The sequence below is a fragment of the Gossypium hirsutum genome, chromosome A01, assembly GCF_007990345.1.
Source record: "Gossypium hirsutum isolate 1008001.06 chromosome A01, Gossypium_hirsutum_v2.1, whole genome shotgun sequence".
Classification (NCBI taxonomy): domain Eukaryota; kingdom Viridiplantae; phylum Streptophyta; class Magnoliopsida; order Malvales; family Malvaceae; genus Gossypium; species Gossypium hirsutum.
In genome coordinates, this window is record NC_053424.1 from 44,075,454 (window position 1) to 44,098,083 (window position 22,630).

At 37.0% G+C, this 22,630-nt stretch overlaps 2 protein-coding genes across 2 annotated transcripts; one reads left to right on the top strand and one right to left on the bottom strand.

The window, feature by feature from the left end:
* Positions 1-5,509: 5,509 nt before the first annotated feature.
* Positions 5,510-6,465, bottom strand: LOC121228101 (uncharacterized). The gene is made up of 2 exons (XM_041111243.1): positions 6,268-6,465; positions 5,510-5,943 (listed from the first exon to the last, which is right to left on the bottom strand). Exons 1-2 carry the CDS (start codon positions 6,392-6,394, stop codon positions 5,681-5,683), a joined length of 390 nt encoding a protein of 129 aa, XP_040967177.1. The 5' UTR covers positions 6,395-6,465; the 3' UTR covers positions 5,510-5,680.
* A 3,348-nt stretch (positions 6,466-9,813) lies between these two features.
* Positions 9,814-10,944, top strand: LOC107930635 (uncharacterized). The gene is made up of 2 exons (XM_016862309.1): positions 9,814-9,911; positions 9,993-10,944. The coding sequence occupies exons 1-2, from the start codon at positions 9,814-9,816 to the stop codon at positions 10,942-10,944; spliced, it is 1,050 nt and encodes a 349-aa protein (XP_016717798.1).
* Positions 10,945-22,630: the final 11,686 nt, after the last annotated feature.

Consider the following 22,630-nt stretch of genomic DNA (forward strand, 5'->3'; position numbering starts at 1 on the left):
TGCTGTGCATCCACAACCCCTTTGACAACTAGTACCTGCAAACATGTTTTGCATCCACAGCAAATGGAATATTTTACCTGCATTACTCTACATTATATTCACGCCATAGCAGACTCCATCTGTGATGTTTTGCTATGTGTCCACAGCCATTGATAGTTTTATCTACGAATCAATAGTGGTTTAACCACAAAACCAATGTGTTAGTGGATGGAGTTTTGGGAAGCTCCCAATGCGGTATGTAATGGTGGGATAGGATCTTTTTGTTAAACCGAAATTGTATGGCATTTATAAAACATGTGCATACAAAACTGAAAGTTTTCTAAGATGATGCATACATATATACATATGTACATTGTTGAGTGATCTAAAATGTTGAAATTGCTTTTTTGAATTATTCGATGAATAGTATTTCTATATGATTAATCATTGCATTGATTATTCTTGTGTTGAGTTTATTCAAAATAATGATATTTTGAATTTTTATTCGATTGTGATTATTCTGAATTCTGATAAAATTATAAGAAAGCTTCTTATGTGAAAAATCGTAAATCTGAAGTGTTTTTTTATTGTGTTTATTCTCAAAATTGTTAAATTCATGTGCCTTGTCTTTGGGTTGTACTGATTTTTCTTGTATTGGAACTCACACTGAGCTTTCATAGCTCAACCTCCCTTATTTTCCTTTTTTACAGATAACACATATGGTTAAGATGCAGAGGCGACATTCGGAGGGCTCAGATCAAATCTATATTTTTACTGAAAAGCATTTTAGACTTATTATTTTATAATTCTTGTTATTTGAAACTCATTTACTTTAAAGTGTGGCATGGGATTTAGTTTTCAGGTTTTTATTTAAGGCATGCATGTCATTTAAAATATTTAGGCTATTAGAATATGAATTTTTATTTAATTGTACATGAAATATGGTATTCATTTAAAAATCACGTTAACATCACTTTTCTACTGCTAAATTGTAAAGGTGTTTGGTTAAGAAAGAAATTTGAAAGTCAACTAAGTTTTTGAAATAATCATTGTCACATAGGAAAATTAAACTGAATCAATTTTTGATAACTCGTGAGATTTTCCGTAAATTGACTAAGTTTTCTTTCTAAAGATAGACAAATATTTTAATTTGACTATTTAGAGTTTTCGATCGCACTTGGTCATCTTGGTGGCCGATGTAATCTCTCGAATTTGGGTCTACTGTCTTGGTTGGGCTAGGGAGGTTACATGATGAATGACTTAGTTACTATTTGTTAAGAATTGATTTTTCATGATGGAAATGTAATGGTTATCATGAGATAAAATAGGATCATATTGGGAGAACGTATTTATCCCAAAGAGATTAAAGATACCCTTTGAGGATAACACACTTATGACAAGGTTATTAGACTGGCACTGATTGAGTAGCTTTCTCAATGGTATGTAATTGGGGAGAGCTCAGTCACAATATTATAGTAGAATGACTTTATAATTAAATGAGTTTATAATTAATAGGCAAAAAACTAGAACTTACTTATAAATCATTTGAGCCCTAATTACATATGTCCAATCAATCCATCTGCTAGCTCATTGAAACCAGAAATAAATTGCATATAAAATCAAGTGAATGAAAATGGATAGAAACGATAAATTTAGAGAAATAGATTACATTCAGAAATAAATGTGGTTTCTCAGTAACTATGAAAAGGACTTGAGATTAAATTTAAGTTTTTCAAATTATTATTTAATTAAATAATTGAAATTCAAAAATTAAATTAAATTAAATGGTCATTGCGAATCCGTTGAATATGAAAATTAAATATATTTTTCATATATTCTTCTACAGTAAAATTGTCATGACTTTAACGAAATTAAAATTTGATTGAGAAAATAATTTAATTGAAAAATTAATTTATCTAATTAAATTAAATTAATAAATAATATTTATTTTGAGGAATAGAAAAACTTGTATTGAGTTAGATTAAATTATAAAATTAAATTATAAAGTGTAGAGTTAAAAGTCTAGGAAACACATATAAATGGACCCAATTCATGAAATGCCCAATATTATCCCTTCTCTCCGAGTAGAACTAGGAGATTAATTTTTCTACTAGATAAATACTATTTGTATTCTACTAATTCAACAAGTATTCTCCTATCTCTCCTTATAAATATATGGCACTGGTAGGGCTAAAAATACACAATTTTGAGAATATTGAACTTTTTTTAAAATATAAATTTTATTTTCTTGGAATAATAATTATACCGGTTTCAATAGAAAGTGAGATTTAATTTGCTACTGAAAGTAAGAAAATTATTTATGATTCTATATTTGATTCATGATTATTTGAACCCAACTCACACTCGAAGTGATTTGTGGTATGAAAATACTGAAGAAAACCATTTGGTTGAAAATTGAGAATGTCAAGAATCCGTCCCCCACAAAGCATAAATACTTTTATAAAAAAAAATTATTATAGATATCACAAACCAACTTTGTTTTCAAATTTATTTTTCTGCAGTAACAAAAATGATTTTTTAAACTGGATTTTTTTCAATAAAACCAACTTTAATATAAATATATTTGCATCTCAACGAATTGATATCGAAACTGCCATTGAACTTAGTTCTTTGAGCTTTAGTAGGATTCATATACGTATTTGACTATTCAGTTATTTTTCCTCTGGAAGAAAGCATCGGTAGATAGTTTTTCATCTACACAAAAATTCGTATTCGGTCAAATATTAATTCTTAATATGCAGATGCTCAAATAAAGTTACATAAAAAAAATTTAAAATATATATAAAATTTTAATAATATCCATTTAAATGAACCACCACCCGAATCTTCATAAACAAAAAGAGAATACCTCTAAATATAATATACATTAATCACAAAAATAGGATACCACTTCATAAAAGAATCAAATTTTTTTTCTCTAAATGATATTTTCTGTAGTCAAAACTAGAAATGGAACTATCAAGTCCCTTAAACAATCTCGAGGAATCATTTAGGTCATACTTTTTTGTGAAACTATATTGCTTTAAACCTATTTTTTTATGTTAAAAATATATTTTAAATAATTAAGAAAAACAATTGATTGAGTTTTAGTTCGATTGGCATTAATATTATTGTTAGTATAAGAGAACGTGAATTCAAATGTAATGAAGCTCATTATTCTCCTATTTATGGGTTGGATGGAGTTTAGGCTTTAAATATTGAATACCAAACTTATCTCATAATTTTAGTCTTAATTTTTTTCCAAAATCCATTTTACAAACTTAATATATTTACTTAATCCCTCTTAATTTTCGAACGGACTTTTAGAATTAAGTAAATAATTTAGTCCTTGAATCGGTCTAATTGATAAAACTTAACATACAATTAAAAAGATTATTTTTTTTCCAAGTATTGGAAATGAAAGAAAATTTGTATGATTAGGTCCAAAGCAACATATATGCCTTGGGAGTTTCCTCTGTCTAGTAATGGTGGAAGGAATATGCTGTTTTTTTTTTTTTTGCTTTTTCATTGTTCTTGTATTTTGTTTATTTGCTAGTTGAAGTTATATAAATAATTTGATTAGGGTTAGCAATTTGTTTTTGGCTACACTTTAAACACAATTATTTCTATTCTCTTTTGAAGCAAGGACAAGAAGTAAAATCCCGAGTCCCTAAATTTCTCAAGTTGTAGCTGACAATGGATAAGACTTTGTTTGGTAACTTTCATTGTTTTGGTTTCTGAATGCAAGTTAATCAAATCATTTTCCCAGATTTTCTTTCTTCATGTTTAGTCAGTTGAATAGGAAAAGTTGGAGCATCTAGAAAAAAAAATTAAAAATATGAACAAAAATTATTAATGATTAATAAATTTTCATAAAAAATTATATTTTAAAAAAAATAAAGATTGAAAATGAACCAAAGCATTATAAAAGGTCCAGTTTTTGTTAAAAATCTAAAATTAAATAAAATTATATATATGGTTTTTAACAAAATTTCAAGTTACTGATATTCAATTTTTATCAATTCAAGGCAAATCTATGATTTTTCAATATATAGTTGAATCATCAAACTAATTAATTCACAGTTCAAAAAGGTTGATAGGTTAATTTATTCCCATTTTTTCAATTTGTATTCTACAAATTAAAAAGATAATAATTATTTGCTAAACTTATTAAATATAAATTGTTATAAGTGGTTACATGATCCAAAGCTTGGAGCTCCTTTCTAACAAAGAAAATTGCATGAAAACATAAGAAATGTCTTTTTGTTTTCTCATTTGTCCTTGTGAAAATGGCATTTTCTTGGTAGTTTTGTTTCAAGCGCGTTTGGAAAGTCGTGGATTTTGCCCCCATCACCATTGCCCACTAATATGTATATATCTATTTGTCTTGCCCTCTTTGGCATTTTACTTAGAGATATAAAGTGGGAACATTATATTAGATTTGCTTAGATATCCATGACCCTACTTAATCACTTTGCTATAACACGAGTGGAAACTTTATCCCTTTTTCCCTTCATCATAAATGTCACACATCAAATGTTCATTTAATATTTAAGGATATTCAATACTCTTACTTTAGTATTTCATAAACTTTTTTTTTTGGTTGGTAATTAGTGTCGATTTCATATATATATATATATATATTCAATCAAACCTGAAAGAAACCTGCGTATTTATAATGGAATATTATTAAATATACTTGTTGCGGAATTTTTTAAATTTTATAAACCAAATTAAAATATTGTCAATTACTTCTTGTTTTTTTTTTAATATACTTGAGATGAAAAAAAAAACTCCATTGTAAGTCTAGCAAATAATTCTATATATGTATATAAATAATTATTTGCTATAATAATAATTTCTTTTTAATTTTACAAATGGAGTCAAAAGCATGACTTCAATTAATATTTAAAAATAATAATAATAAATAAAAACAATATTATACATAGTTAAATAGCACCTAGTGTTTGTTTTAGTAGGGAGTTCTAAGCTTAGAGATGTAATTCAATATTTTGCGAAGAAAATTAAAATGGTTTACATAACATCCGAAGCAAAGCCATCAGGCAACTTTAACTTAAAAAAATTAAATATTATTATTTAAGGTTTTTTTTAAATATAAATATTTTCATCTCTTTTACTTTTCCTTCAAGAACTCAGTGACAAAATATCAACAAATTATTGAAAAATTTATCGCAACTCAATTTTCAATGATAAAACCCATATTCTATCGAGCTTTTTTTTTTCTTTTTAAATCTTGATTTCGATTCAGACCAATACAAAATCTATGTATTATTTTTTTTAATATAACTTTTTCTATTCTTTTCTATATATTTTGTATAAAATAGTTAACGTTGTGTGAATTTGTATAAAAAAAAATCCTAAACAAAGCATGAAATCAAAATACAAAGAAGAAGATAAGTAGAAAAAATGGTAAGATCGTTATATTAAAAAAATTATCTAACAATTAAAAAAATGCATTAAAAGAGAAGAAAGAATCATGGGAAGGGAGAGAGTGTAAAAAATTGAAATGTTTTAATTTAATAAAGAACAATTATCTTATACACCGTCTATGAAGTTTTTAAAATTCCACAAACAAATTGAAGATACTACATGTGTCTTGTAAGGTGTAGTGGGCCAAATTTGCCCGGCCCGAATAAAAACAATAAATGATATAAAAATCTAGATATCAATAGTCCATTATTTACAACCCAAAATCAAACCAAATTAACCCCAATGTTTCAAGACCCAAATTACAAATCCATTTACAAAATGACATAGCCCAATACCCCAAACGGCCCAGAAACTGAGCCCCATTTTGGCAAACCCTAGGGCAAGGGTCTCCTTGTGCCGCAGCCCTCACTAGCAGCCAAACCACATTGCGCCAGACAACGCCTCCAACAGCACCAGCGCACAGCCCTCGTACGCCACGCCCGTACCTCCGTACGATGCCAGCAGACTCCGTACCTGCGAAAAAGACACACAGAACAGCAGCGAATAGGGAAGAAGAAAATAGCATTTTCATTTTTTGATTTTTCTTTCTTTTCGGCTATAAAGGCCATGTAATAGCCTAGGTGAGTTTTTTACGCAACATAAACGCACAATAGGCCATACAGACACAATCAATACATTTTGAAATACAAAAAAGCAACGAGCATTCGAAGGTGATTCCGATTCATAATTTCTGAGATTTTTTCCTTTTCTTCTTGGCTTAGTTTCATTCTCCCTGGAATTTCTTTTTGTTCTTTCGCATTTTGGGTTGTATAAAAGAGAGAGGAAATGAAATCTTACCCCGTGAATACGCCGTGAGATATCCTCTGATTCGTTGAAATCGGGGTCCGAGAGGAGTATAAGGCGGAAAGAAAACCATCTTGAGGCTCGAACAGGCCGATCTCCATTCATTGCGGTGGATTGGCATGGCAGATGGAGGGTCAAGGTTCGTTTGAGGGGAGTAAAAATGGAGGCTAGGGTTTGGAGGTGCTGGCTTAATCTGCTGATTGAGCCATTTTATAGGACCTCAAACTGTGTCGCATTGACATCAAAGCCCGACCCGATTCGATTCCAAACCCGATGACCCGCGTGTTTTTGCGGTGAGGGACTATTTGCACATTAAATCCCTCCCTTTTGCGCCACGTTTAAATCAATCCATATTTTTATTCCATTTCTTTTAATTTAGGCTTGTATTTTGAGCTCATTTGCAATGGGGTCCGCACATGTACACAGCGTTTTGGGAGTCTGGAATAATTTCAGTTTTGATCCTTGCATATTCGTATACATTATGCGCTGGCCCTTATCTGTATTTACAAATTATCCTTCCATTTTAACGTGGTTTCAATTAGACCCTCTCTTTTATGTGATTTCAATTATTTTTTTTAGATTCACCTCATGTTTTATTTTATTTTACTTGTGTTCATTTACTCGTGTTCATCGTCTAACTTGCATCATTTACTTATTGTAATTTGGGTAACTATGCTTTCATATTTTGCGTATTACCTCATGTAATTGTTTTCTTTATATACGCTATTGTACATATATATTTGTACTTTACATTAAAGTCAATTTCATTTCATATATATATACATTGTTAACCTTATGTTATTTTATACATGTGTTGTCTTAAATTTATTATTGTAGTTTATTACATGGTCCTATATAATATATTTTCTCAATTATTATTATATACATATATGTTTATAGATATCTATACTTGATATCTATATATATATTATTAAATCTATGTATTTTATGCATGTAGTTTTTCTCTTTTTTCATATATGTAAGTATATTCTTCAATTCATTATATAATTTATAATAAAATCAGTTTTAGCTTGCATATATTTCTATGTTTTTTACAAATAATTATTTTTTAAAAAAAGGGGGGTTATTTATATATATATAATTTGTAGATCCATTGCATTTTTGAAGATTATATCGTACTATATATTTTTATTATTACCGTTTTTAATATATTTTACACATACTTTAAATTATTATTCTATACATCCTCGTTTTTTTTTTAAAAATCAATATTATTCTACGTTTTGGTATGATTTTCGATTTAAACATTCATTTTATAATATTTTTTAAAATGATTAAGCGTATATCCCTAGTTTTTCCTTTTTTACAAATAAATTTTAAATGCACCAATTCATTAATTTGCATGTCATAAAGATTTTTGGTTCATTAGATCGCATTTGTTCCGACATCGTCTTATACCACTTTGACTTCTAAATTCTATTTTGTTTTGCATACGCTCTTTTGGTTGCTTTATATATGTACATTCCTTGCGTGGCATCCACCTTATTGAACTGTTAATTACTCATCATATATGATTGAAATTAGGCTATAATTCCTAGATTAATTATATTTAATTGCTTGTTCTGCTAGTTGATTCATTAAGTATTGTATCTCGTATGTGTATATTACCTCATTCATCGTTTTCCATTTGATTTTCGAAATGCGGTTTTATAAAATCCAAATTTTATGATTAATCTCGTACTATTTCAAATTGAATTAATACGTCTTAAGCTAGCTCTATAATCATTCATTCAAAAATTCTTTAAAAACGAAGGCAAGATTCGATGTTTGGCAATTCGTGGAATCGTGCCCTAACGTGTTGGGTTGCGATTTCGCGTTTGCTCAAAATAATCGAATATCACTTCGAAATTTCACTCACGCCTTTTAAAATTCCTCAAAACGAAGACGAGGTTTGATATTTAGCAATTCGCAGAATCGTGCCCTAACGTGTTGGGTTGCAATTTTGCGTTTGTTCAAAATAATCGGGCTTCCCTTCAAAATTCCATTCATATCTCCTAAAATTTTTTAAATGAAGGCAATGTTCGACGTTTGATAATTTGAGAATCATGCTCTATCGCGTTGGGTTGTGGTTCCTGGTTTGCTCAAAATGATCGAACATTCCTTTACATTCTCACTCATGTTTATAAAAAAAATACTTAAAAACGAAAACGATGTTCAATGTTTGGCGATTTGAGAATCGTGCCCTATCGTGCTGGGTTGCGCTTTTTCATTGGTCTGAAACAATTGAAGATCCCTTCAGAATTTCCCTCGCACTTTCTAAAATCTTTTAAAATAAAGGCGATGTTCGATGTTTGGCGATTTGAGAATCGAGCCCTATCATGCTGGGTTGCGCTTTCTCATTTGCCCAAAATAATCGAATATCTCCTCGAAATTTTCACACGTATTTTATAAAGTAAGGCAATGGTCAATATTTAGAAATTCGAAGAATCGTACCCTACTGTGCTGGGTTTCGATTTTTCGTTGGACTAAATAGTTGAGCATCATTCTGTAATTCTCAAATTATATACCTTCGGGCATCGAAACAAGAAATTTTGGCAACCAAGTCGGATCACTCAAACGTTATAAAAGGAACCACATTTCAAAAAACTTTTAATTTTAGACATAAGGACAGTATTTAATTGACTTGGTACCAATTTTGGGCGTAGTGAGGGTGCTAATCCTTCCTCATGCGTAACCGACTCCCGAACCTGTTTTCTCAAAAGTTCGTAGACCAAAATTATTGTTTTAATAAACCAAAAATGTTTATTTAAACTAACCTCATTTTTAGGTGATTCGATCACACCAAAATAAAAGATCGGTGGCGACTCCATATTTTCATTTTCCAAAAAGTCGATTCCACCATTTTTCATTAAAATAATTTTTTTTTAAAATCGTGGGATGGTTTCGACAGCTTGGCGACTCCGGTGGGGATTTGAACTTGAGAGTCGAGCCATAAAAATCGATTATTTACTGTCCTTTTGTTAAAAAACCGAAAATTTATTTTAAAAATCATGTATATTTCGATTGCATTTGATTGTATGTTTGTGCGGGCCTTGTAGAATAGCACTGCATTTCATTGCATGACCACTGTGGTTACACCTTCTAAGTGGAAGTAAGAAGCTACGCTTTCGTGAGGTTTTCACCTCCGCATGGGCTAGTGGATTGCTTCCGGGGTACATCCGTACCTATGATTTCGTGAGATTTTCATCTCTGCATGGTCATAGGGAAATGTATCCCCTCGAACCGAACTCGATCTATATGAGCTTATAATGGGTGAGGATTGAGGAATCTGCTGGTTCGGGTACCCATTTTCCTAGAACTAAACCACATATAGTGAACCTTAGGAGCTATCCTTGGGTGGAGCCGCGTCGAACCTTAGTACTTACCCGTACATGCGTTATAATCACCGTTTATGTGCTTGCATTCTATTGCTATTATTTGATACTAACCGATGTTTTGTTTTGATTGTCTTTTTTGCATGACATTGCATATTAAAGGAGGCGTTAATCTACATTCAATTACTAAGTTAGAAAATTTGACATGGAGAATGAATTTTTTAGTAAAGTCGAGGATAATGCGGCCGTTCGTGCTTGGTCGGAGAGGCTACAATCTGAGAGAGGGGATAGCTTGGCAGAAGGGTATGTGTCGGAGCTGTAGGATTTCACTCGCGTCAATGTAGTACAGAATAAGCTGCAATAGTTGAGAGACATTTGGGTTAGTTGGGATGAAAGGATCAAGCAGTTGTTTTACCAAAGTTATGGTGACATATCCTACCTGCTAGACATTAAAGTGGATAAGCATTTGTTCCGAGCCTTGGTGCAGTTTTGGAATTCCGCATATAAGTGTTTTACCTTTGGAGAAGTGGATTTGGTACCTACCATGGAGGAATATACTACGCTGCTTAGATGTCCAAAGATTCAGGTCTGGAAGACTTATGCCCGGGTTTTTAGTAATCAGGCTTTCGTGAAGAAACTGATGAGCATTTCTGGGATGAGCGAGTCTTGGGTCACTGCTCGGATTCAGCAGAAAGGAGATAGCAAATGTGTCCCTTGGGAGAATTTGCGAGATTTGATCTTGACTCATCTAGACGAAAGAAAGAGGGTCGATATATTTGCCTTAAGCATCTACGGATTAGTGATCTTTCCTACGGCTTTGAGGCACGTGGACGAGGCGGTCATTGACTTGTTTGATCGTCTTGAAAAGGGAATCACACCGGTACCGGCAATATTGGCAGAAACGTTCAGATCTTTGAGCTTATGTCAGAAGACGGGTGAGGGGCGATTTATTGGATGTGCTCAACTATTGATGGTATGGTTTCATGGGAACTTTTGGAAGGTAGACAAGGTTTCCTATCGAGTCTTTTCCAAAGGTTATTCCCCTTTGAAAGAAGAGGTAGCTATACAGAGGAGAAAGGATATCTCAGAAGAGAAGTGGATGGATATTTTTCAGAACCTTAAGGAGGAGGATATCGAGTGGAGTGCTTATTGGATGGTTCCTGATGAGATCATGTACCAATGTGGTAACTTTGATTGGGTGCCATTGTTAGGAATTTGGGGAGCTACCGGGTATACTCCGTTGATAGCCTTGAGGCAATACAAGTCGAGGCAGTTTGTACCCACGACCTATGGACTTGCTCAGAGTGAATTCTCGTTTAAAGGTGCTCACTATTAAAAGAGAGTTCGGGAGTTATCGGATGCTTGGAAGCAAACTTGTTAGATGAAGAGGTTAGCCGTCGGTTCTATGGTAACGCCCGAGTACAGCAAGTGGTTTAAGAAGAGGATTAATGATAATATTCCTAGGCCAAGCTTAGAGAATGCTCGGCCTATCGGGGAACAATTACAAGTCGCCCCATCAGAATTGGAGATTATAAAACAAGATTTCGAGAAGAAGAGTTTGGAGTTTGGTAAGAAGATCGAACAATTAGAGGAAGAGAAGATGCACCTAAGATTAGAGGCTGATGTCCAAAGGTCAGAGGCTGAGAAGTGGAGAAAAGGAAAAACTAAGGCTGAAGAAGATCTAGACAGTTTGAAAATGGACTACAAAAAGTTACGCCTATCTATGAGGATTGCGGGTTTAGGTAAGACTTCCGAACAATGGCGCCATGAAATTCGGGAAGAAAAAACCAATACCGACCGGTGGGAAAGGAAATTTCGAGAAACTCAAGCACGAAACGAAGATTTGGAGAAAAGTCTATCAGAAAGCAGAAATGAGCAAGGGGAATTAAGGGCTAGAGTGGCAGAACTCGAGAAGTCCCTACATCAGTACCGAAACCGCAACACCGTGACAGAATTGAGGGCAAGCTTGAGCAAAATACAAGAAATGAAAGGAAGAATAGAAGAGTTAGAGGCGTCACTGCAAAATTGTGATATGCGAATCCAGTTTTTTGAGGCAAACGAGGATCGTTGGAAGGAGCAACTTCACCATGCGCAAGGCCAAGTTAGAAATAGGGATTACCTTATGGGAGAGGCCATAACCCAGATCCGGGAGGTAGCGGACTACTTGCAAACTCTAGCGGTTCAGGCAGACACACTAAGCGTGAAATATGAGTTAGAGTCGGAGCGCGAACAAGAGCTGGCCTCATTGCTTAGAAAAATTAGGACTTTGAGCGTTAGAGCAAAATTATATTTGTAACTCGACTTTATGTAAAAGATTTTATTTTCAAGTAAAATTTTCTAAGGGCTGTTGAATCAAAATTGATGCCTCCTTTACATTCATGCATTTGCATTACATCATATCATTATGCATTAAAGGCCATTAGAGTTTTCTAATTAATTAACTAAAAATTATTTCAATAACCTGGAAACCAATGAAAACCAACCACGCACCCCTACAGTACAAGGAAAAAATCAATGGATAAGAGACTCGAGAAATTAGAGCGGATGCAAAAAGACATGCAAGAACAAATACAGTCTCAGATGCAAGAGCAGCTAGCCAAGATTCAGTGAGAGATGAAAGAGCAAATGATGGAGTCCCAGAGGGAAATGATGAGTCAGTTATCCCAATTGTTGTTGGGAGGAACGGATAAGGGAAAGGGCCCCATGGACAAAGTTGAAGAAGCTAATGAGGATCCTCAATACCCCCTGGCTTCACTCTGACACATGTACCGGTGAAGCTCGAGATTAATCTACCGAAGCCATCTGTCACGATCATACCCCAGCAGGTTCAGGCTGGAGCTTCAATACTGATGAATTTCCAAACCGGCTTAGGCTCCAACTTTGTCAACAACCCGAACTATCCGCCCATTCCCGATTTGGATGAAATTGCTGAAGAAGAAAAGGCGAGGATGGATTCGCAAAAACAATTGGAAAAACGGTGTAGATGGCTCGAAGAGAAATTTAAAGCCATGGAAAGCGCGGATCATCATCAAGGGATTAATGCCAAGGACCTAAGTTTAGTCCCAGATTTAGTCCTTCCCCCCAAATTCAAAATGCCCAAGTTCGAGAAATACAATGGAACAAGTTGCCCTGAAGCTCATATCATTATGTTCTGCAGGCGAATGACGGGATATGTTAACAATGACCAGCTATTAATCCACTACTTTCAAGATAGTTTGGTCGGGGCGGCGTCTAAGTAGTACAACCAATTAAGCCGCTCTAAGATTAACTTGTGGAAGGACCTGGCCCAAGCCTTTATGAAGCAATACAATCACGTGACAGACATGACCCCTGACAGAATCACTCTCCAGAATATGGAGAAGAAATCGAATGAAAGCTTCAGGCAGTACGTATAAAGATGGAGGGAGGTGGCCATACAAGTTCAGCCGCCACTTCTAGAAAAGGAGATAACGATACTCTTTATAAATACCTTGAAGGCCCCTTTTATCACTCATATGTTGGGAAGCGCCACCAAGAGCTTCTCCGACATAGTGATGATGGGAGAAATGATCGAAAATGCTGTAAAGAGCGGCAAGATAGAATCGAGAGAGAGTGCTAGGAAGTTAGCCCCGAGGAGAAAAGACAATGAAGTGAACAACACGAGCACATTCAACAAGGGGCAGCCCAAGTCAATTACCGTAAATCAACCCAAAATGGTGACTACCAATCAACAAAGTTCTGTAAGGCAAGAATCCAATGCGAGGAAGAACATAGAAAGGCCACAATACACCCCTATACCCATGTCCTATAGAGAGTTGTACCAGAACCTGTTCAACGCTCATGTGGTATCCCCTTTCTACCTGGAGCCACTGCAGTCCCCGTATTCCAAATAGTATGACGCGAATGCCCAATGTGAGTACCACGCGGGAATCACCGGGCACTCAATCGAAAATTGCACTGCGTTTAAGAAAGTGGTCGAAAGACTCATTAAGGTGGGAATCATGAGATTTGATGACCCAGCCACGCCCAATTTAGCAGGAAACCCACTCCCTAATCATACCGACCAAGGAGTGAATGGGATAAGTGAAGGCTTGAACAAGAAGACCAAGTATGAGGTGGCAGAAATCAGGACCTCGTTGAAGCGGGTATGGAAAGAGATGACTAAGAGAGGATTGATAGCATTGGATCCAAGGGAAGAACCCGAAGAAGAGAGAAACTACTGTGAGTTTCATGACGAGGTGGGGCATGAAATCCAAGAATGTGTGGAATTCATGGCCCTCGTGCAGAACATGATAGATAACAAAGAAATGGAATTCTATGAAGAAGCTAAAAGCCTCATAGAGGGAAATGTATGCGCATCCGAGGGAGAATCAAAGGCGTAGAATCAAATGCCTAATTATCCCGTGGTGATCATTTCGAGACCCAAAAATAATGAAGCTGGAGTAAAAATGCCATCGAGGGTCATAATCCAAAGACCTGCAGTCTTCCCTTACAAAAACAGTAAAAAGGTCCCATGAAATTATGATTGCAGTGTGACGATGCCGGGAAAAGAGAGCCCGGTTAGCGCTTCAATAAGGGATCAAGATAGAGGTTCCTATACACATAGCGGGAGGCGTTACGATACAATGAATGAGGAGGAACAGCCCACAAAAGAAAAAGCCCAGGTGGTCAAGGAAATGAAGGAAAAAGCAACCAAACTTGTTAATGAGCCAGTTAACGAAGACGAGGCCAAGGAATTTTTAAAATTCCTAAAGCACAGCGAATACAGTGTGGTAGAACAGCTACGTAAACAACCAGCTCGCATTTCAGTGCTGGCCTTGCTTCTAAGCTCGGAAGTTCATCGTAGCGCACTAATGAAGGTCTTAAACGAGACATATGTTGCCAATGATATCTCCGTTAACAAGCTGGACCGGTTGGTGAGCAACATAAGTGCCGACAATTTTATCTTCTTTAATGACGACGAGATACCACCTGGGGGCATGGGGTCGACTAAAGCTCTGCATATCACCACACGCTGTAAAGGGTACACGCTACTAGGTGTACTGATTGACAATGGATCAGCTTTGAACGTCCTGCCATTGACCACGCTGAACAGATTACCTATAGACAGCTCTCACATGAAGGAGTGCCAGAACATCGTGAAGGCATTCGATGGCACGGAAAGAAAGGTGATGGGCAGAATCGAGGTACCTCTCTAGATTAGGCCAAACACATATGAGGTGGATTTTCTCGTGATGGATATCAAGCCCTCATACAATTGCTTGTTGGGGAGGCTCTGGATACATTTAGCTGGGGCAGTACCTTCCCCGTTGCATCAAAAATTGAAGCTGGTGTCGGAGGGGAGGTTGATAACGATTAAGGCTGAAGAAGATATTATTGCAACTGTGAGCAATAATGCACCCTATTTGGAGACATATGACGAAGCAATCGAATGCTCATTTCGATCTTTGGAATTTGTTAACGCGACGTTCATCACCGAGGGAAGCAAAATTTTGGTGCCGAAATTGTCCAAAACCACGAGGATGAGCCTCGAGTTGACGATTGGAAAAGGGGCCCTACCCGGAAAGGGACTTGGGAGACATCTACAAGGAAGGATCGAAACGCCAATGCTGAAAGAAAAGAGAGACCGCTTCGGCTTAGGATTTAAGCCGGATGTGAAACAAAGGAGAAGGGAGCCAGAAAAGAAGCAAGAAAGAAGGAGAGCTCGATTAATGGGGGAGCAAATCAAGTGGGAACCAATGACATTCCCCCATATATTGAAAACATTTGTATCCAGGGGAATCATTCATCCTGAGAGAGACACGCCAATGATGGGAGCTATAAAAGAAAGTCTGGAAAGTTTGGACATCAACGTCATGTACGAAAAGGAGACTGGAAGGGAAAATTTGTCGGGCATTTGCCCCTACACGCCTGGAAGTGTTCTGGACAACTAGATTGCGGAAGAGATCCTTGTAGTTTTTAGAACGGATTCAGAGTAATGTCCAAAACACACTTATTGCTCTAGGCCTAGGAGTGATAAGAATCTTTTGTGAAATAGGCTGATGTTTAAAAACGATATTTCAATAAAATGCACAGTTATTATCATTTTTGAGCAAATGTTCTCTCGTCCTCTTAATTTCATTCATAACCATACAAATGATTACTTTCGGATTCTTTTATTCTTGAAACATTCTTCTAAGTATTCTTTCATTCGTCATTCATAATCATATCACGCAAATAAATGTTTCGAATTCTTTTGATTCTTTGTATCTGCCTTCGTCCTTATAACAGGTTCCCAAATATTAATGATACGAGTGACACTGCTAGCGACTCAGAATTTCCTTTCGAGCAAGATGTATGTATGGATGATTCTTAGGATTTTGAAGATGACCAAGGCTGTAACCTATCTCTTGATTTGTTGAAGATGGAGGAACAAGACGAGAAATAAATCCTACCTCACAAAGAATTAATCGAAATTGTGAGCTTAGGAGAAGGACAAGAGGTAAAGATCGGAATAAGTATCACTGCGAAAATGAAGCGAGACCTCATTGAATTACTTTAAGAATTCAAAGGTGTCTTCGCATGGTCATACCAAGATATGCCCGGGTTGGACACTGACATCGTGGTGCATCGACTTCCCATAAAAGAATAGTGTAAGCCAGTTTAGCAAAAACTCCGAAGAATGAGGCCCGATGTCTTGCTAAAAATAAAGGAAGAGGTTCGAAAGCAGTTTGACGTTGGATTTCTGAAGGTGGTAAAATACTCAGATTGGGTAGCCAACATCATCCCTGTCCCTAAGAAAGATGGAAAAGTGCTAATGTGTGTAGACTACAGAGATTTGAATAAAGCCAGCCCAAAAGACAATTTCCCACTGCCTCATATCGACACCCTAGTGGACAACATGGCGGGACATTCACTGTTTTCATTCATGGATGATTTTTTGGGATACAACCAGATCAAGATGCATCCTGAAGATATGAAGAAGACCATATTTGTAACCATGTAGGGCACGTTCTGTTACAAGGTGATGCCGTTTGGATTGAAGAATGCGGGGACAACTTATCAAAGAGCTATGGTAACCTTTTTTCACGACATGATGCATAAAGAAATCGAGGTTTATGTCGATGACATGATCGTAAAGTCTCGAACAGAGAAGGAGCACATACAAGTCTTGAGGAAATTGTTCTTGAGGTTGAGGAAGTTCCAGCTAAAACTCAACCCAGCCAAATGTACCTTCGGAGCTAAATCCGGAAAGTTGCTCGGATTCGTGGTTAGTGAGAAAGGGATTGAGATCGATCTAGACAAAGTTAAAGCCATACAAGAGTTATCCTCGCCGCGCACTAAAAAAGAAGTTCGAGGCTTTCTAGGAAGATTAAATTACATTGCTCGGTTCATTTCACAACTGACCGAGAAATGTGGCCCTGTCTTTCGCCTCCTCAAGAAACATAACCCAGGTGAATGGGATGAAGAATGCCAAAGGGCTTTCGACAAGGTTAAACAGTACTTATCCAACGCCCCGGTGCTGATGCCACCTAACCCCGATAAGCCGTTGATACTGTATTTGGCAGTATTCGAGAACTCTATGAGATGCATGCTGGCTCAGCATGATGAGTCAGGAAGGAAAGAAAAAGCTATTTACTATCTCAGTAAAAAGTTTACGGAATGTGAGACAATGTACCCGTCGATAGAGAAGTTGTGTTGTGCCCTAATATGGACAACCCGCAGGCTGAGGCAATATATGTTGTATCACACCACTTGGCTCATATCAAAGTTGGACCCTTTAAAGTACATGATGGAGTCAACAACCTTAAATGGAAGGATGGCCCGATGACAGATTCTGCTTTCTAAATTCAACATAGTCTATGTGAACCAAAAAGTAATAAAAGGAAGTGCGATAGCAGATTTTCTAGCCAGTAGAGCTTTGGAAGACTACGAGCCTTTGAACTTCGACTTTCCGAATGAAGACCTAATGTGTATTGCTACGACTGAAGAAGGTGCTCTGGAAGAACTTCTTTGGAAACTGAACTTCGATGGGGCATCAAATGCTGTGGGCAATGGAATCGGGGCCGTCTTGGTATCCCCAAAACGAGATCATTACCCATTCACTAGTAAATTGGATTTTGATTGTACAAAAAATATGGTGGAATATGAAGCGTGCATCATGGGTATCCGTGCAGCCATAGAACGTAAGATTAAAGTGCGAGAGGTGTATGGAGATTCTGCGCTAGTGATTTATCAACTCAAGGGAGAATGGGAGACTAGAGACCTCAAGTTAATCGATTATCGGAAGCTGGTCCTTGAGTTGATTAAAGAGTTTGATGACATTACCTTCCACTACCTTCCACGAGACAAAAATCAGATGGCTGACGCTTTGGCTACCTTAGCCTCCATGATCAAGGTGAACAAACAAGAAGATGTCAAACCCATCCGAATGAACATTTATGAAATTCCGGCCCATTCTTACAATATTGAAAAAGATGAAGAGAAAGATGATCACCCTTGGTATCACGATATATTGCAATATGTGAAGAATCGTGAGTACCCGGACCAGGCAAGCGAGAATGAAAAAAGAACGCTAAGAAGATTGGCCATCGACTACGTCTTAGATGGGGATATATTATACAAAAGAAGAAAGGATCAAGTGCTACTAAGATGTGTAGACGCTGTAGAGGCTAGGAAAATCTTGGAAGAAGTCCATGAAGGCGTCTGTGGGACACATGCTAATGGCTTTACAATGGCCAGGCAAATTATGAGATTCGGGTACTATTGGTCCACCATGGAAGGAGACTGTGTCAATTACGCTAAGAGATGTCATAAGTGTCAAATCTACGGAGACAAAATTCTTGTGCCTCCTTCACCGTTGCATGTCATGGTTTCTTCATGGCCATTCTCTATGTGGGGCATGGATGTGATTAGACCAATATCGCCGAAAGCTACCAATGGGCATCGATTCATCTTCGTGGTTATCGACTACTTCACCAAGTGGGTAGAAACTGCTTCGTATGCTAGTGTGACCAAGTCGGCAGTGAGCAAGTTTCTGAAAAAGGATATTATATGTCGATATGGAATGCCGGAGAGGATTATATCCGACAATGCATTAAACTTGAACAATAGTACGATAGCAGAAGTCTGCAGTCAATTCAAGAACAGACATCACAACTCGTCACCATATCGCCCAAAGATGAATGGGGCAGTGGAAGCGGCCAATACAAACATTAAGAAAATTGTGGGGAAGATGACCAAAACCTACAGAGACTGGCATGAGAAGTTACCATTTGCCCTCTTCGCTTATCGAACGTCAGTCAAAACCTCAACTGGGGCAGCCCCTTTTTCTTTGGTCTACGGAATGGAAGCGGTGTTGCCGATCGAGGTCGAGATCCCGTCCCTTCGAGTGTTGTTGGAGTTAAATTTGGAAGAAGCCGAGTGGATCCAATCTCGATATGATCAATTGAACCTAACGAGGAAAAAAGGTTAAAAGCTATTCGTCATGGTCAGATGTACCAAAAATGAATGATGCAGGCTTATGATAAAAAGGTTCGTCCTAGAGAATTCCACGAGGGAGACCTGGTTTTGAAAAAGATTCTTCCCATACAGAAATATTTTCGGGGAAAATGGATGCCTAATTGGGAAGGGCCTTACGTAGTGAAGAAAGCTTTCACTGGAGTAGCATTGATTCTAGCCGAGATGGACGATAGAAACTTGCCCAATCCTGTAAACTCGGACTCGGTCAAGAAGTATTTTACCTGAAGAAAGAGAGGCCTGAGTGAAAACCCACAAAGGGTGCTCTGAAATCCAAAAAAAAACCCGGAGAGGCCAAGGTGAAAACCCACAAAGGGTATTTTGGAACCAAAGGGGCTTTTGAGTTGAAAACCCAAAAACGGGCAGCTCAAATTTTGAATATGGGGCATATGGCGGTCTTGTCCTTCCAAAATCAACAAGACAGAAGAACATTACACCTTGGAGCATCAACAAAATACGCGGGATCTCCTGAACACACATTTGGTTCGAATGAACCTTTGAGAAATTAGAATAGTGAAACTCGTGCTGCGATATCTGGGGCATCTTTTTCTCATTTTTCGCACCTTACCAGATTCATTATCCTATGTATTCACATCAAAATTTGCTTAATAAAATGACATTTGTCCATTATGATAATCTCTTTCGAGCAGTTTTGTCGAAATCGCGATTTTTGAACATGTAATATCTACATAAAAGATGTTATGCATATTACTCTGGAAAAGTCTCTAAATAGTACAAGGACCTGAAACAGGGCCACTAGTCAGAACTAACCAGGTTCAAAGTTGGAAAATATTGGAAAAAGAGAAATCCAAATTAGGACTATTTCTTCAAATTTTCTGGCAGAGATAACGGCTAAGTAAGAAAACGTGATAGCACATCAATGATGGAACCCGGACGAATCATGAGCAATGATACCTTAAACGTTTGAAGAGGAATTATTCTCATAGCACTTCTACATTCATAATCATTCATTTAGTTAGGAGCACTTGATTCATTTCGATCATAGCATTCTAATTATCTGACATAAACACCACATCTAGTTAGGGACATTTGATTCATCTCGATCATAGTATCCTAATTACTTGATACAGGAAACCAATTCTACAAATCATGTCTTTGGAAGACAGTGTAGTGACATTGGCGAATCCTACAGATCCTGCTTCCCTGAAGTTGCAGTGGAGCAGATCGAAGACGACAAATCTTGACTTCCTGAAGTTGCAGTGAAGTAGATTTAAGTCACTAACCTAGCTCCCTAAAGTTGTAGTGGAGTAGGTTGAGATTTTAGATCCTACTTCCCTGAAGTTACAGTGGAGCAGATCAAAAACGACGAATCCTGACTTCCTGAAGTTGCAGTGAAGCAGATTTAAGTCACTAACCTTGTTCCCTAAAGTTGTAGTGGAGTAGGTTAAAATTTTAGATCTCGTTTCCCTGAAGTTGCAGTGGAGTAAATCAAAGACAACGAATCTTGACTTCCTGAAGTTGCAGCAAAGCAGATTTAAGTCACTAACCTAGCTCCCTAAAGTTGTAGTGGAGTAGGTTGAAATTTTCGATCTCGTTTCCCTGAAGTTGCAGTGGAGCAGATCGAAGACGGCGAATCTGAGCTTCTTGAAGTTGCAGTGAAGCAGATTTAAGCCACTAACCTAGCTCCCTAGAGTTGTAGTAGAGTAGGTTGAAATTTTAGATCTCGTTTCCCTGAAGTTGCAGTGGAGCAGATCGAAGACGGCGAATCTGAGCTTCCTGAAGTTGCAGTGAAGTAGATTTAAGCCACCAACCCAGCTCCCTAAAGTTGTAGTGGAGTAGGTTGAAATTTTAGATTTTGTTTCCCTGAAGTTGCAGTGAAACAGATCGAAGACGGTGAATCTTGACTTCTTGAAATTGCAATGAAGTAGATTTAAGCCACCATCCTAGCTCCCTAAAGTTGTAGCGGAGTAGGTTGAAGATTGTAGATCTTGTCTCCCTGAAGTTGCAGTGGAGCATATTGAAGCTACTTGAAGAAAAAAAGTACCAAGAAGTCGAGGCTCAGCAGGTCCTGGCAAATTTGGCCCATTTATAGTCTTTACTTTATTCTCGTTACACGACAATATGCAAAGAAGGGCAGCTGTAGTGGGCCAAATTTGCCCGGTCCGAATAAAAATAATAAATGATATAAAAATCTAGATATCAATAGTCCATTATCTGTCCAATTACAACCCAAAATCAAACCAAATTAACCCTAATGTTTCAAGACACAAATTACAAGTCCATTTACAAAATGACATAGCCCAATACCCCAAACGGCCCAGAAACTGAGCCCCATTTTGGCAAACCCTAGGGCAAGGGTCTCCTTGTGCCGCAGCCCTCACTAGTGGCCAAACCACATTGCGCCAGACAACGCCTCCAACAGCACCAGTGCACAGCCCTCGTACGCCACGCCCGTACCTCCGTACGATGCAGGCAGACTCCGTACCTGCGAAAAAGGCACATAGAACAGCAGCGAATGGGGAAGAAGAAAATAGCATTTTCATTTTTTGATTTTTCTTTCTTTTCGACTATAAAGGCCATGTAATAGCCTAGGTGAGTTTTTTACGCAACATAAACGCACAATAGGCCATACAGACACAATCAATACATTTTGAAATACAAAAAAGCAACGAGCATTCGAAGGTGATTCCGATTCATAATTTCTGAGATTTTTTCCTTTTCTTCTTGGCTTAGTTTCATTCTCCCTGGAATTTCTTTTTATTCTTTCGCATTTTGGGTTGTATAAAAGAGAGAGGAAATGAAATCTTACCCCGTGAATACGCTGTGAGATCTCCACTGATTCGTTGAAATCGGGGTCCGAGGGGAGTATAAGGCGGAAAGAAAACCATCTTGAGGCTCGAACAGGCTGATCTCCGTTCATTGCGGTGGATTGGCATGGCAGATGGAGGGTCAAGGTTCGTTTGAGGGGAGTAAAAATGGAGGCTAGGGTTTGGAGGTGCTGGCTTAATCTGCTGATTGAGCCATTTTATAGGACCTCAAACGGTGTCGCATTGACATCAAAGCCCGACCCGATTCGATTCCAAACCCGATGACCCGCGTGTTTTTGCGGTGAGGGACTATTTGCACATTAAATCCCTCCCTTTTGCGCCACGTTTAAATCAATCCATATTTTTATTCCATTTCTTTTAATTTAGGCTTGTATTTTGAGCTCATTTGCAATGGGGTCCGCACATGTACACAGCGTTTTGGGAGTCTGGAATAATTCCAGTTTTGATCCTTGCATATTCGTATACATTATGCGCTGGCCCTTACCTGTATTTACAAATTATCCTTCCATTTTAACGTGGTTTCAATTAGACCCTCTCCTTTATGTGATTTCAATTATTTTTTTTTAGATTCACCTCATGTTTTATTTTATTTTACTTGTGTTTATTTACTCGTGTTCATCGTCTAACTTGCATCATTTACTTATTGTAATTTGGGTAACTATGCTTTCATATTTTGCGTATTACCTCATGTAATTGTTTTCTTTATATACGCTATTGTACATATATATTTGTACTTTACATTAAAGTCAATTTCAT

Excerpts from the sequence above, each read along its gene's own strand:
- LOC121228101 (XM_041111243.1), bottom strand. The coding sequence starts at position 6,394 with ATGCCAATCCACCGCAATGAATGGAGATCGGCCTGTTCGAGCCTCAAG. Across the intron at positions 5,944-6,267 it reads TCTCACGGCGTATTCACGGG|GTACGGAGTCTGCTGGCATC; the intron begins GTAAGATTTCAT and ends TCTTTTTCGCAG.
- LOC107930635 (XM_016862309.1), top strand. The coding sequence starts at position 9,814 with ATGGAGAATGAATTTTTTAGTAAAGTCGAGGATAATGCGGCCGTTCGT. Across the intron at positions 9,912-9,992 it reads GGGGATAGCTTGGCAGAAGG|TTGGGATGAAAGGATCAAGC; the intron begins GTATGTGTCGGA and ends CATTTGGGTTAG.